Raw genomic sequence first — 16,701 nt, forward strand, 5'->3', positions numbered from 1 at the left:
TTTTCCTCCTTCAGAGAGCTCCTGAAAAACAGCTGCTCCATGAAGTGTTCCAGCTCCAATTACCACATGCTGCTTTTCTTTTGCCTAGATGGTACCTGTCGCTATTATTTTCTCCTATAATTTATCCATTTGTGCCTTGCTGCTGGAAGCTTTCCTGGGCAGGAGCTCTGTTCTTTGTCACGTTCACCACATTGTAGAGTGCTGTGTGTGCGTGAAAGGTATTTTATAAATACCATGATTTGTATTACAGGGGCATCTCACTCCCCAGCTGAGATAAAGGCCCTGTTAAATTAGGCACTGTGGAAATACGTAAGGTAAAATTCAGGCCCCACTGAAGTCAGCGGGAATTTTGCCATTGCCTTCAGTGATGCTAGGGCTGCATCCTGTGAGCGTTTTGCTATTGATTTCAGTCAGACCAGATTTCACCCAGAGGGAGAGGCAGCCCATGCCTTCAGCACTCTGCTGTCTAGACAAGCAAGGGGAGAGAGAATTGAAGTGATTTTGGGGAGAATCTTGCAGCAAATAAAGCAGGAAATGGAACTCAGATGTCCTGAGCTCTGTTCCAGTGACTATTCACCAGCTCATGCTAATCCTCAAGAATAATTCTTCATTCCACCGAAAAGAAAAAAAAAAAAGAAGGAAAAAAAAAAAAAGCTTGGTTTAAAAAAAAGCATTAAATTAACTTCTAGGGTTGCCACAAGCCTTAGCAATGTACCCTGTCAGCAAACATACTCGGCTTTCACAAGGGTCTGCCCGTTACTCCTTAGCAGCGCATGTGCTTTGGGCAACTGAGAAGCCCCTTTGGAAAGTAAGCAACAACATCTATTTAGCAATTTAACTGGATTTATAGCTCCCCGACTCCATCTTTTCTAGAAAAATAAATAAAGGGGAAAGTAGCAATTTCAGGAGGCTTTGAATCACCTGGGTTCAATCTGAATTTCTGTACGGCTGCCCTGGCTTATGTAGATGCAGAAGAGGATGGGCAGCTCGCGGGCCTTCAAGCCCAGGCAGCTCTGGGCTGCCCTGGAGATCAGCTGGGACATCGTGCATGCTCACCTCAGCGCAGCACCCTGCTTTGCACTGTCTAAGGGATTCAAAATTACTTGTGAGCTCCACTCATCACTCCAGTGGGTTCAGGATCAGACATTTATAAAGAAGCTATCTCACCTCAAATTTTGCCATATAGAAGTCAGGCGTTCAGTTTAAGCAGCCTTTGCATCTATTTTGCAAGAGTACCAAGTCTCAACTAGCTACAAGTGATACATGTGGAGTTGGGGACTTTTCAAACTCATCCTGGACATCTTTTGGTGTACAAAAAGAATGAAAACCTTTTTTATCCCCTGCTCTAGACACCTGTGTGTTTCTCTCCAAGATATTTTAACTTTTAGTCAGTTCTTTCTCTAGATAAAGTTTTTAAATAAGTTTTTGCTCTATTTGTTTTTCTCTAGGTAAAGGGCAGCCTGAACTGTGTCTTAGGGGCACAGACTTACCAGCAGCGTGGCTATTGGAAAGGGGTGACATAATGCAGATTTTCAAGCCCAACCAGTCATTTCATATATCTCTATTGCAGTACACGGGCTGAGGGCAAGTCTGTCCAGCCCGGGACAGTGCTGTGCAGTGATACTGCCCAGGATCAGGGGTGAGGATGGCAGTGTTAACGGGGCCAGGTGTATGGGCTAACTGGTCTTGCTCTCGGCAGGCTGTGTAGCTGGGCACGCAGCACGATGGGGTCTCCTTCCACCATTTCTGCTGCTGGGATGCGGTCGCCCAGTGCTAGTGTGGGATCCCTGCAACGTGCCCTGTTGTTCAGCACAGATATGTACTTTAAGAAGGCTTGGTTTCTAGAAGACAGGTGCTCCAGGCTGTCAGAAAATAAGCCCTATTGAAAGATTCTCAGCCTGGGCACCCAAAAATTAGAGGTGTCCACATTTCCCGCTGCATCCCCCTTCTTGAAATTTGTCCTTTTTCTTTTTTTTTTTTTTTTTGTCCTGAAGTGCTGTTATGTGTCTTTCAACAGGACTCAGGAAGGCTGAAATTAACTGTGAAGGCCACAGTATGCATGGGGATTGAAACTAGACATGCTCACCCATTCCTAGCCAAAGTACAAAACGAGCATTTAATCATGTAGGCCAACGAAACACTGTCAGAGCAAGGAAAAGCCACACTAAGCCTGACATTCTATCCTGAACCTGTCCAGCTGCATTTGTATCACCAAAGTAGCAGCCACCAGCAGCTGATGGCATTACACACTGGTTCCCACCGAGACCGATTTGTTGACAATGGACTTACTGCCTACCTCTACGTTTATTCAACAGAAATGTCTGGGTTTGCCTAATGTGTACAACGAAGGGTTGAGAAGCCATGGTGCACAGAACAATAATTCACTTCAAGGTATTTCTCATTTTGAAAAGACTTGCTCTTTTCATTCTCGCTGCATTTTAACTTGAGAAACTGGTTGATATAATCAGTACAAAAAGAATATATGCATATACGTATGCATACCAGGTTACACATTTATGTTGCACGCGTACACAGTTGTGCGTACTGCGTAACATTTAATTGCCACCGAGTTTTTGGGTTGAAGAGTTTCATTACTCTCATCTGCATGGAGCTTAAATCCAAAGCTCCTTCAGGGGAGGAAGGTCACTTAAATCACTGCCAGGAGCTAACTGCTTACTGTACTCAATTACCACTTACAATCTTTCATCACCGAGGGCTTCTGCACTGCAGATTGTCACCTAACTCTTTGTTTTCAAGCGTGCATGTGTGGCATGTAGAGAACAGCAGCAGTGAACAATCACTGGCATCCGCCTGTGAATGTGGTCTATCGGGGAGCCAAACTCCAATGCCGTTACACCACAAAACGCTTTGCTCTGCAAGCCGTCTTCCTGTCTTCAGCAGAACTATTCATGGAGCACAATCCCATGTAAGACGAGAAAAGTATGGGCATATAACCCTAGGCATGTAGTAATCCTGACAGTTTTCATGGACCAATTTAAGCAGCTTGCACTGGGATCCCATTCATACGTGCCCATGTCTAGCTGGATTTCCTTCACGGTTCAATTTAGAGACACAAAGTAGCTTTTGTTTCATTATCACCATTGATTTGTTCATTTAGGTATTTATCAGTGTATTCACAAATAATGGTGCAAACAGTTTTGGGTGACCTATAGGGAGGTTGAATATTGGAAGCCAGATCATTTTTCTCTGTTGGTTGTACTCATGTTGGCAGTTAAACTGGTGTGTCAATAACAAATACATAATCACTTTTAGAAAAAGAAACTGAGTCCATTTAGGTTACAGACTGAGTATGGATTTTGGTGCCCAGGGTTCATATTGTCAATTGCAAGCAGAGGTTCTGTTTTCTTTTATCAGGGCTTTCAGTAAAGAGTGGTACATCAATGAATATTTTGCCTCCAGGTGGTTCTGTTTATACAGTTTTACTGGTTAGTGTCCAGTTTTCTGAAAAGTGGATCCACATTGATTTGTATTATAAAGGTATTTGGAACAATAAACCAACTCACGCCCCTTCAGTGTCAAACTCATGTTGAATTGAATGGACATTGAGAATGACCAATTCACATAATAGAAACCATATAAACTATTTTACGTTTCCATCAATCACAACAGAAACAAAAAAAACCTTAAGCTCACAGATTTTCTCTTTTAAGGTCTTAATCTTCAACAAAAATACTTTTGAAGGGGTTGCAAAGCTCAAGGAGCTATGTGAGTTTAACTGTATAGATATTGCAAAACGGTGGACTTGGTGACAAAGGAACTGGTCTATCGCCAGAGCGGAACATTATTCTGAAAGCTGCACCCTCCATTGGACTGGCTGTTCAACCAGGACATGGGACACCTGGTCCCTCATTTCGGCCCTGCCACATGGCTGCAGGGTGGAAATAGGCTTCCCCCCAGTTCCCAGAGATGAGAGAGTTTTCCAGGGAAGAGTGGTACCCTGCTCTTCCCTTGCCATCCACGGGATCCATAGGCCATAGGATCCTGGGCTGAGCAAGGGCACGCTCTGTCACTACCTTATCACGTTAGTACACTCTCTAGCACAAGTGTAACACAAATAATGGGGGCCTCAATGCCTTGCAGTTTTTATCCTATATATTAGCTAGCTGAAGAAGCTGCTCTGCAGGTTCTCCTCTGGCAAGGGAGCAAAAGGGTTTGGATGAGCTTTTGGTTGGACCCACAGAGAGGGGGAGCTGTGGAATGCAAAAGTTGGTAGTTCTCCATGGAGCAGGTGACTCACGTCTAAGGACAAGTAAAGGACGTGGAAAACCTGCCCGTGGCCCAGATGGGGCGTCTGCAGCAAACAGAAGGGTAATCCTGACCACTTGCTCTCAGTGAATGCTGGGAAAGCTGATGCCAAGGGAAAGGGCGGTTAGCGGAGATTCATAATCAGCTAAACTAAAAAAAAAATGCCCTTTCCCCATTCCTTTTCACTCCTAATCAAACAGCATATAGCTCTTCCAGCTTCATGTGAAGCTTTGCCTCACGTGCTGTACAGGGACACCCTTTTGACCTGTGCTCTCCCGCAGTTAATGGCTCACACCATAAAGTGTTCCTATGATCATTAAAATAGGAGGCGTTATTCTCCCCTCCATAATAGTCTGACAATCTAATTTTAGTCACGCTGAATGCAGTAATGACCCTATATTATCACAAGAAACTATTAAGTTGCCAACGCAAAGGTTGTTCCTATTGATTTTCTTCTTAGGTTGTCATGATAGAGCACAACTAATGAATGGAAATCCCCAGTCCAAATCATTTCTAAATAAATTACTCTCATAGAGCTTTTACTCTTAAATAGAAGAATTGATTTAATACTTTAGTGGCTTTTCTTCTTTCTAAACTTGCAATTTAGCCAACCCCAGACTACATTTATGAACCAGGCTTGTTCTGTTTTAGCTGGTTATGAGTTCCCTTCAAGTAAGGCACATGGAAACTCAGTGAAGAGAAGGAAATCCCTGAGGGCCTGCGTCACAGAATTAAAGGGTTTCTTTTTGTGTGCCTGGTCTGTATCAGCTATAGGGCTGCGTTAGGTGCTCTGCAAACACATTAAGAGACTGTTTTTCCTACTTTTTGAAGAAAGGGGGTTTTTTAAACTTCCATGTCACATTGCAGGTTAAGATCTGTGGTACACACAGCCCAGTTTATTTTCTGAAGGTAACATGGGGCATCTATTTCCAAGACCCAGTCCAACCCCTCAAGTATATTTTTTTGGCTGTGTTCAGTCAAATAAAACAATCGCTGTTCATGCCAACTCTATTCAAAGCTTTTTACAACTGAAGAGGAAATATTTTTGTCAAGGTTATTTTCACAGCACTGAAGAAGCCTCAGTGCAAAGGTCAGACTCACTGTGGGACAGCAGAAGGGCTGCAGACCAAGCTTCATATCAGCTAGGACTTACTGGCATGTTTCTGGGTTGCATTTACTAGATTTAATGAGGGTGTCCCAAAATCTTTCATCTGGGCTGGCTGAGCATCTCCTAAAATGCACCCTGCCCCATCTTGACTACAGGTCAAGAAGGTGCCCAAGTGAGTGGATGCCATCACCTCACCCTTTGAAATCCTTTCTAGACAGTGTGTATCCATCTGCATCTGCTGTGCATCTTTGAGCACTGCCTCGACAGCCTCTGTCAGCCTCTCGCGCTTCCTCCCATTGCTAACCCATTGCTCATGCCGCTCCGTGTTAAACCTGGAAGCCCCAGGGGAGGCTGGGCTCTCTCTAATTGCTGACACCTCCTCATTAGCTTCCCTTGCACTCCCAGGGGAGCCCTGTGCCCACTCAGCTGAGCTGAGAGCTGGGACTTGCTCAGCTGCTATCTGGTTGCAGTCTGATGTGTTTCTTGTTTTTAACCTGTGCTGTTAGGACTGTTAAGGGAACATTTTCATCTCTTAGTCTGCTTTGGCTTCCCTGCATGGCTTTCCTGCACCCCTCAGGCAGCACTCACTGAGTAACTTGCTCTCTCCAATAAGAAGTAACGCCTTGGTGAGGAGCAATTTCCTCCTCCTGCTTTATAAATTTCCAGTGCCTCCTGCTGTTCTTCCTTTGAGGACCAGTCTCATTAATTTGTGTTGGGTTGGAGATCCCCTACAGGGCTGAGCTGCTCATGTCAGTGAGATGGGATGGATTCTGGGATCTCCTCTGATTCGGGTCCTGCTTCTGCACGTGCCTGATGCTGAGCGTTCCTCCATCCTGGGAGCTGTGTCCTGAGATGGCCTCAGGCTGCCCAAGGCAGGCGCTTGCCAAAGGAACTGGCTCTAGAGGGGCGATCGCTGCTGAGATGAATGTGGATATGTTTGTGCAATTATCCAGCAGCCTCTGATTACCCGATCCCGAATCATTATTCCAGCAGATAATTTACATTTCCCTGCCACTTCAGCAGGAGAGCAGAGCTGGCTCATGACAGCAATACTGCTGACTCAGCTGTTCTGTGAACACAGCATTGGCTTGAAAATCTCGTTTTTTTAAAACAATATAGGTGCAGGAAGCCTCTTCCTGATTAATATACAACCCCCCCACCTATTGCAAACCAAGGTGGAGTATGGGGGGCGCGCATACAAGACACAGTCCATATGTCGAGGACAGTCTAACTACAGAGAGAAAACAGGCAGCTGGAAAAAAGTAGCAGAGACTGTGCAGTAGCAGAGAGGTCAAAGTCTAGGACTAATCATAGCATTTGGCAGACCTTTAATGTTTCTCCAGTGCTAATTTTATACTTGCATTTTAAACAGGGGGTAGAAATAGCTTGTCTTGAGACAAAACCTCAAATTTTGTGGTAATACTAGGACCCTGGGAGCTGGGGTTCAAGGTGAACAACCAACATTGCCTGAGGTGACTGCAGTGTCAGGGTCCCATCCTTTGGTTTAGCTCAGCCGTAAGGCTGTTGTGTGATTCCTGGTAAGGTCAAATCCTTTCTATAATGGAAATTTTATATTTATAAACGCTTTTCGTTCACGTTAAATTTGGCAATCCCTTCCTTTCCCACGCTTTCTTCTTTCCCTTTTTAAAGAAAGTCTAATCTGGGATCTAAAACATCAGAAATAATAGAGTAATTTTGTCTTTTTTTTTTTTTTTCCTTGAAATAATTTAGCTCCAGGGACACCTTATTGCAGCCTTCCAGTACCTGAAGGGGACCTACAAGAAAGCTGGAGAGGGACTTTTTACAAGGGCATGTAGTGATAGGACAAAGGCTAATGGCTTCAAATTGAAAGAGGGTAGATTTAGATTAGATATAAGGAAGAAATTCTTCACTCTGAGGATGGTGAGGCACTGGCACAGGTTGCCCAGAGAAGTTGTGGATGGCCCCTCCCTGGAAGTGTTCAAGGCCAGGTTGGATGGGGCTTTGTGCAATCTGGTCTAGTGCAAGATGTCCCTGCCCACAGCAGGGGGGTTGGGAATAGGTGATCTTTAAGGTCCCTTCCAACACAAACCATTCTATGATTCTATGATTACTTTTAAACCTGCTTGAGTGAATAAAAAGATTAACATTTTAATTGAACATTTCCACCGATCTATAATAATTTCGAACGAGTGAGTGGCTCTTAAGTCCAATGTCAAATGACACCAACTCTTTGAACATGGGATTAGGAAGGGATTGTTACTGCCTTTGTACACCTCCGGCCATGCTTAACGTGCCATGAGAGGCCTTAAGCCCTCTGAAGAAGAGGCAGTGCAGGACAGACTCTGATGTGAGGCCCATGGCTCCTAGACCTTGGTCTAGGACCTTGGGGTACGCAGGTATTCTACGCTGGTCATTTTGCTTAGGATAAAACTCCACCAAGATTTCCTGTGATCTAAGAGTTGCCTCTTAGGTCTTTAATTCCTCGCACTTACGTTTCATCTGTGAATGCAATTCCAAAGTACTCCTTCTCCTTCAGGTTGAAATGAGATGCCACCAAGTCAAGCAACTCCTTGGCCAAAAGCTTTGGCTGGAAAACAAGAACGGAAGAAAGTGATTAATGAGGAGAACTTGGATATAACTGAACTGTGCTTCTGGAGGGAAATGCTATCCTTGAAGGTATTCCACTGCCATTGGTTTTATGTTCCCTCTGGTGTTCAAGCTAAAGCTTAAGCAACATTAGCTCCTTGAAATAAGCAGTAGTTTCCCTCCTAGGTAAATACTAAAAACCTGGCGATTCTGACCTCTTCAGTGTTTAATGTCTCTGCAGACAGATGACCTGCCACCTGCCAGTGTTCAGATCTACCATGACCAGCGCACTCATGCCTCTCTGATAATTTTAGTTGTTAAAGCTTTTTATCAAGGACCTTTGCAAACACATTTCAGACACCCGCTCTCACACACACAGCACAGATATACGCTCATAACACTAAGAAAATACATAGTGCCAAAAGATAGGATGTGACAGGACCAAATGAGAAGTAAATGACAGAACAAAATAGTTTCCCATTCAGTATTGCTTGTCATTTATGGATAAGGATGTGTCCTCAAATTTAGGCACTTGGAAGGAAAGAAAGGAAAGTAACACACACTTTCAAAATACCCTTTGTAAGACTGTAAAAGCCAAGCTCAGAGAAGCTGTTCACCCCATACAGAGGATGGTACATTACTACCATGGGGCAATTCTGCCTTTTCTGCAAAGTCTTATTTGACTTTTAAGTCTAACGTGTCCTTCTCCCTCTGTGAATTTTCACCACCTCTGCTGAGCTCCTGTGTTTCATACCAGACTACTGAAGTCTTGGCCATAACAGAGCTCTTGTCCTATCACTGGTAGGAAACATGGGTACAAAGGATCTAGGTAGATGCAACCTGTGATCCCACAGCCTGTAATAGCCCCAGATCCCAGAGCTGTAATGGTCACAGCAGCACTGGCACAGCTGGGGTCAGAGATCCCAGCTGTGTTCCCTGGTGACTGCTCCTAAGGATTTGGTCTACAAATCTCTGTGTTGCAAGCCTCAGTGAAAATAAAGCTGTCTGCAGGCTTGACTGCCCCAATGAGTCTGCCAAGCAGCTGAGTCAGTTACTCCAGACGTGAACCTGTTGTTAAATGGAGATGAAATGATGATGCTGTACAGAAAATGAGTGGTGGGGACCTGAGAACCCTGCTGTCCTAATTGACTGTCCTGTCCTGTAAATACAAACACAGCTTGTGTTTAAAAAAAACTCGATTTGTACTTAATTTCCAAATAGATTCATAAGACTCTCAACTGCTCTCTAAAAATGGTCCTAAACCCAGCACTGTCCTAGTACCTGACACAGCTGAGCAAAGCCTGAAACACTTCCCTGGCATTCATGTGCATGTTATGCCGTCCTCCACCCACCCGTCTGCCTGCTACATCCCAAGGCAGTTACCAGCAACATCCATACTGCTCCTTGTCTGTGCACCCAATGCAAGGGTGGTTTCTAGGTCATGCCAGCAAAGAAAGAAGCAATAGCCGTGCCTAAATGCAGCACTAGCTTAAAGCAGCCTCCGAATATGAGATAAGTTGCTGTGTAGGAAGAACAGCCTGGCAGATAACAAATAGGTGGGATGCAACAAGCTTCATTTTAATTCCCAGGTCAGACTTCTCAGGCACAGCCATTGGAGTCTCTGCTATGTCTACGCTACCTGCTGCATTGCCTTTCCCAGACTCCTGAACCAGCTCCTGAATGGCACTCAGAGCTGAGCAGACGAGGTGTGGGTCCGTGGTCATGTCCTTTGTCCCCTTGAGTCCCTTCAGGGATGCAAGCAATGAGCACACCAGCTACACCAGTCTCTTTGAAAACTCCTCAGATACTTCTGTCCTGGCATTGTGCTGAGTGGGATGGACATTCTCAGCACTCCTGTCTCCTATAAGATGAACCTCCCTTTGCCAGAGCTTTTTAAGGACAAGCTGCAGTCTGGCTTATGAGGTGCCCAGATACTGTGATGAAGAGGATGGTAAGACTGCCATGTGAATTCAGAGATACATAGGCTCTGTGCATGTACTTACTGGGGGCATTAGATGAGTTTTCAGTTTAACAACAGACAAACAAACACAAACTTGTGAAGGAGAGAGAGGAAGGGGGTTTTGTGCCTGTCAAGGTGCAGTCTGAGAGCCTAAGTCTTGCTTTTCCCCCACTCCTGCCCAAACCTTCCTGCTCCTTTCTCTCCCTGTTGGGCCAAACTCTTTCTGCACCAGAAAGGGATTTCTTCCCAGCCCAGCGCTTCCACAGGAGGAGGGGTGGGAATGCATGGCCAGTGATGGGTGTAGGGGACTGACCCCTCTCTGACCAGGGCCACTGGTGGGGGCAGTTGGTGGAGGTGAATCTGGGCATTCCCATGACAGCATACATTGCACGCGCGGCGCTGTGTGGCTGGCACTGCCTGGCTCCCAGTGGTCTGGTGTGACTCAGTTATTTGATAAATGGGCAATTGTGCTGCCAAGCAAGGAAGCAAGACATCAGCCAGCCTTGCTGGGTGTCCCACCTGAGAGGGCAAAGGTGGGGAAGGGTGGTGAAAAAGCATGCCTCAAACACAGCAGCATTTTCGCAAGCCTGGTTTAAGCACTTGGAGGGGATAGGTTGAGCTTTCATATTTCGCAAGAAAGCAGAACAGAGCAATAAATGGCTGATGTGAAACAGGCTGCCTGTGGAAATGGGGAAGTGATGGGTCCCTCGGATTCAGCCAGCCAGCACTGTCACAAGGGTCACTGGACAAGGGGTAAAATCCCCTTCTGATGTCCAGCCACATCATGGAGAAATGGTGCCCAGCGTCCTTTGCCCCATGCACTGCTGCATTCATCCTCAGACATCGAGTGAGGAGCAGCACCTGAAAGCACCTGCCTTCTGCCACCCTCCCCAGGCAAGATGGGTAAATGCAATGTATTGCCTCCTTATCTCTGCTGAGCAAGACCTGGCTGCTGAAAAAGCTGTGGAGAAGTGGTCGGAATGTTGATACATCCTTCCCTTCTCTAATGCCTCGTGGCGGCTGCTCCTCCCCCAGCACAGCCTCCCTCCTGCCCCTGGGGCTCGGCAGGGGCACGGTCTCCACTGCCCTTGCCTGGGCCTCCTCCAAAGCCTGCGGTAGCAGATAAAAGGGAGGATAACCCTTTGCCTTGCAAGATAAGGGAAAAGAACAATAGATGCAGACCCAGCACTGGAGCGGTGCCAGGTTAGTTACTGGGCCGGTATCCTTGAAGAGGCTTACAGTGGTGAAGTTAAGCCCAGCTAGTCCCCTCCAAGATTACTTTCCACTCTCCGCTTAAGCTCTGCAAGGTTATTGTCCTTTCCAGTGGGATGAGCCCTGTATCCTCCCAACACAGATGGGCAATCTGAGTCATTGGAGGGGAGAGGAGGAAGGTGTCTTCAGGTAGCAAAGACTCCCCAAGACAAACCTGCACAGCAGGGGTAAGGGCAGAAAAACCCTGCCAGGCACAAGCCAAGCTGCCGCCCGTCCTGCTGTCTCGAGAGACCCACATGCTCAATGTTAATGGTTAATCTGCTTGCTGTTCGCAATGGGAACGGCTGAGCAATGACCTCCTTTCATGTAAGCCGCGCAGAATAAGAGCTCATTAGCAATGCCTGTGGCAAGTTGTTTTAATTCATTATTAATTTCTGGACTTCATTTTCCAGAGGGATATTCATTTTGCATTAATAAAACTTCCATCACAGACACATTGAAGAAGATGGGGACTGGTCTCTGAGACCAGGGAAATCAATAGAAAGTGGGCCTAGGACTTTCTACATCCAATAGAGTGGGACGGTCAGCAAGATAGCTTGTGAATCCTACAGGCATAAATCAGGAATAACAGCTGGCATTCAAACTAGAAACTGAACCTCAATGCTGCAGAGCTGCAGAGCTGGACCGTGGTGCACTGTGAGCTGCCCGGGCAGCTGCTGAGACCCCTCTTCATCTGCTGTTCTTCATCTCCTTCCTACCTACACCTTCCTGGCATCCTCCATGTAACCTGCATCAGAAAAAGCATCCTGGGGGAGCATGTCAGAGCTGCAGCTGGCTGGCCTGAACATGGGACAGGGTACACCAGCAGAAATCCTTCAGCTGGAGCAGCGAGGGCTGAGCATGCTTTGCTGATGGGCGTGGGTTGTCAGAGCAACGTTATTCAGCCAGGATTTCCCCTGCTGCTCCCTCCCACTACAGGACCCTCTTTGCAAAAATGCACGTGAAGAACAATGCACTGTAAGTCAACTGTTATTTTTACTAGAGAAATCAGCAGGGCCACGGTTGTTGTCCCAGCAACACTGGAGCTGTGGCCCTGGGGGAGAAGAGCCTGCTCCTGGTGAGCGCTCCTCTCCCTGCCAGGAGGAGGAAGGGCTGAGAGACCCATGCTCCCATATAGTGGAGTCTCTGGCACACACACCAGCCATTTCATAGCCAAAGACACTGTCCCTGAGGCTTTTCTGCATGGCAGTGAGCTGAGTGCTTTCACAGCTCTGGACCCCTACCTGTACTCCTCAACTCCTACTCCAGCCTGGGACAAGCAACACTTTGCAGCCTAGACTCTCTGGACTTGCAAACATGACACTTTCCACAAAACTTAATACCTCAACACTGGGTCAATGGATCCACCTGCCAGGCATGATGGCATCAATGCATCATCCAGGGGATTCCTGGTCATCTGTAGAGTAGGCAACTCTTCTGTGAAGACAAACCTGACTTGGGAGCACTCCCTTCCCTCCCTTCCCTCTTAGAGAGCACTCCTTCCCCTCCCTTCCCTCTTAGAGAGGCAGGAGAGCAGAGATGGACTCATTAGGGGCTGCCTCCTTATTAGCAGAATGACCCAGACACCCTTCACTGTGCCCTGGGCCATGCCTGAGAGGTTTATCTGAAATGCTGCGGAATGCTCTGCAACCGCAAAGCACCTCTGCCTCAGCAGCGAGGAGCACAGTGAGCACATGGTCGAGGCTCTTCTGCAACCCCAGCTCCTGCAGCCTTGAAGCAGTTAACTCATTCCCTCCCTCCCCTCTAAAACAACATAAGTTTGTTCAAATAATGACTTAGAGGAAAGGGGGAGCTTTATTAGTGGTGTCGGGAGGTGGCAGGGAACTGAGCCTCAATAGCAGCTCTGTGACTTGAACCTGCACCAAGAAAGCCTCTGCAAAGGCACCAAAGACAGTGCCAAGAAGGTACAGTGGGATCACAGCTGGCTGACACTCCCAGGGCTGCCTCCCTGCATTTCCCTGTTGCTTAAAGAAGAGCCTCCCATACCCTGGGCTGCAGGCACAGCCTGCGCTAGAGGGAACCACACCAAGACAACTTCAGTGCATGCAATGCCCAGGCTCTGTCTTTATCTCCTTGGCGCTATTTTAAAAGGCATTCAGCACTGACGAATTAACCACAGGGGATGAGTCCCTCTTCCATGCACTGTGCTTATCTTTATACAGAGACACTATATACAGGTGCACTCTGTACAGGTGTCTCTTCCTAATTAGACCTGAAGTCAACTTTCCTGAATAATGGCAGAGCATGGCAAGCACTAAAGGCAAGTGGGGAGGAGAAGGGCAGCCCCCAGAGTGCCTTGGGAAGGGGAGATGGAGGCTGCATGAGGGATGGGTCATACTGATTCAATGTCGAAAAACCCCGAGTATCACAGCTCTTTCATGTATTTATTGGATGCGTTCTCATTATTGTGACCCCACTAACATGGGCTGCTGGACCCACTGGGGGAACAGGCTTGGATCTGCTTACAGGAGACCTCCCCAGTGCTGGAGAGAGGAAAAGGAGGAGGGGAGATGTAGGTAATGCAGAACAAGGCTTTGCTACACAAGGTGACATGCAAAACCCATTTAAGTACTTCCCAACACTAGACATGGCCGTTGTCACACAGGTTTAGTGACGATACTGCTGTGTTATGGGTGTCTGCTGGCCACAGGATGGGAGGAAGATGAAGAGGGCTTCTGGGGAGAAGAAGCCCCTTGTAGCCTTGGGGAAGCTTCTAGGGGCAACTCGCCTCATCCTAAAACAGGCCCAAAGTCCTACAAATACCTGTTTCTCTCCAAGAGGGCTTGGTGGTAGACTCATCTGAGGATCAACACCGTAAATATCTAACCTGACTCAGCCAAATCCTGCTCTGGGAGGGCAGTGCTGCCGTCCGAGGAGGCTCTCCTTGGGAGCTGCAAACCAGGCAGCCCAAGTACCACTATGGGTACAACTGGGAGCTCATCTCACCGAGCCACGGGCGCCTCAGCTTGCTCAGTGCCTGGGGAGTAAACATCTGCCTATCTCAACCAGCAAAATCAGAGAAGTGCAAGGATTTCTCTGTAGCTTGAGCAGATCATTCTGTCAGTCATCATGGAAAATACAGCAGAAACATAAGCATTCCAGTATTAAATATTCAATATAATTAAAAGACAACGTTACTGGGATTTGAGTAGCCTGAGGAACTCCAGAGTCATGTGTTTCCCCAGTGGAAAGACAGGCTGCCCACTTTTGGCAGAGAAGCATGTTTTTCAGTGACAGCTTCCCATTATGCTTAGAAATGAGTGAGTTATAGAGAGAGATTATCTATCCACAGTCCAGCAGTGCCATGAATAAAAAACAGATGACATGGTATTAGCAGCTGCTGGTACGTCCCTAGAAACGCAGGCGCACACAAAGTATATTTTATTGTTTTATTAACTGTCAAACAAGCCTATCTATTTCCCCTCCCCCATTTCATAGCTTTTCCCTAATTCTCTGTGGCAGAAGGTTTCTGGGAAATGAATGGTTTCAACATATGGACAAACGTGCGCCACCTGAATCCATCCAGCACAGAGACATGCTGAACTGTGGGAACCAGGTAACTAGATCACACTTAGCAATGCCTCATTTCATTAGATTAAAAAGACTGCTACCATCCACTGTTTCCTTGCTGGAGGGACTTGCAGCGAGATATATCACGAGAATATAGAGATGAGACACTGCTATGCCAAGTGCTGCAATGCTAAAGACTGTTTGCAGTGCCTGAGCTCAGCCTGCACTAATTTTGTGCTGATAAACCAGCTGTGGTCAGGCACAGGCTCCAGGGCTGTCTCAAACCATTTCTATTTAACTGTGAGCACGTGTTGGTGCAGGCTGGTCCATTGGCACCCTCCAAGCCAAAGCCACCAGGGCACAGCCCAGACCAGACACAGTCCCAAGGATGGTCACCCTGTTTTGGGGAGAGAGGGAGTTTACCCCTAGGAACACATGGCTGTGCCATGTGGCTTCCAGCCCAGCCGGAGAGCCACGACCTATTTTCTTTCTGAGCGCAGACATAGCAGATGCTGTCCGGCAAGTTTCCGAGCAGGTTTGGTGTCTGCAGGATGGACCGTGAAGTGTGTCTAGTTCAAACCAGCCTCTGGAATCTTGCTGGCTTGGTCCAATTTTGCTAAATGTTCAAAGGTTGGACATTTGAAAAACATCTCTTTGGTGGCTTGAGTTGAAATGTAGGCTGGGGGCGGTGTGGCCAATCCATCAGCGGGAGAGGTGAGGTGGAAAAAGGAGCTCTTTGCATGAATACAGAGTAATTCCTGCCTTGGCCATGCCCAGCGTGGTACCGCCAGGCAGGGTACAACACTGCTTCATCAGCCAGCAGTGGCTCTCATCTGTCTCGAGCCTTGGGCAGTGCAATCAGGAGGAAATAAAAGTGCAAAATGGTGATTCGCACACAATTCTTCCCCTCCGCCAACTATTATCATTTGCTAATGAAGCAAACTCCAGGTGCCCTCGCTGAATTAGATCATCTGCTAAAACCAGCCGCCACCAAGCTATGCTCCAACACCACAGTGATAAGGGCAGTAAAGATGCCCGTATAGACCCTTTGTGTTCCCACTCTGTTTCTTGAGGCGTTGGTTATTCAGTGGCCAGCAGCCTTATCTGCTGAAGGCCAGCAGCACGCGTATACCCATATGCATTAGGCAGTACATTACCCTGTGATAGTTACAGACCGTAACTCCCTCCCGCCCCTGCTTGCTTGTGCATGAAACACCAAAATCTCTCATCCAGGGGCCATTGAACTGTCACTCAGTCGCAATTCTCTTCTTGTCAAATTGGCTCTGCCAACAGCTCCGTCACCCGATTGTTTAACCCATTTTATGCATTTCAAAGAAAAGAAAAATCCAAAGTCACTCCATAGTAATGTTATGTAAATACCAAATAACAGCCCTTTCAGCTATCATCTCGTCCGAATACAGCATAATAACATTGTACAAAACTGTTCAGGCTGAAGGCTTGGGGCCTTAGGGGTTTCAGATTTGCAATTCCCCTTATGGGATAGATCCACCATTCCTCAACTCTGCATTACTGTGTCAATATATGGAGTGCACATAATCAAAGCAGGCTGGGATGTAGTTGGGTGAAAAATTATTCATTGAAATGCAAGATGCTTGGCGAGGGAATGCCTTATTTTTTATCACGAAACAGCTGAACTCTATCAGTGTCGGGGACCGACGGCAGGAGCGTTGCTCACGCTGGCACACGCAGCACCTCTTTCCCGGAGTCAGCGGTTGCTTCTAAAATCTCTTTTCTTCATTTACATAGGAAAATGAGAAAACTTGCCTCCAGCAGCCTCCTCGGGAACGTGGAGGGTGGTGACAGAGTGCCATCGATGTTTTCCTTGGAAAGTCAACACCCGCAAGTTGTGGGAATTAAGATTTATTAGGGTCAGAGAGACAAAGACAAAAAAATCCCCAAATTTTTAAAAAAGTCTGTTTGGTAAAAGGATTAGAAACACCCTACTGACAAGGTGCCTTAGAAATATTCACAGATAGCTGCGTTTCTGGGTTCAGCT

The 16,701-nt window shown here is 46.9% G+C and overlaps 1 protein-coding gene across 6 annotated transcripts in view; it reads right to left on the reverse strand.

Annotated features, from left to right (window-relative positions):
* FRMD4A (FERM domain containing 4A) overlaps positions 1-16,701 on the reverse strand; it is a 396,169-nt gene that overhangs the window by 100,964 nt on the left and 278,504 nt on the right. For all 6 annotated transcript variants that reach the window (XM_076356146.1, XM_076356314.1, XM_076356060.1 and 3 more), the window contains exon 3: positions 7,849-7,943. In XM_076356146.1, the coding sequence (XP_076212261.1) occupies positions 7,849-7,943 (95 nt within the window). The remainder of the gene's footprint in view (positions 1-7,848; positions 7,944-16,701) is intronic.

The sequence above is a fragment of the Aptenodytes patagonicus genome, chromosome 1 (genome assembly GCF_965638725.1).
Source record: "Aptenodytes patagonicus chromosome 1, bAptPat1.pri.cur, whole genome shotgun sequence".
Lineage (NCBI taxonomy): Eukaryota > Metazoa > Chordata > Aves > Sphenisciformes > Spheniscidae > Aptenodytes > Aptenodytes patagonicus.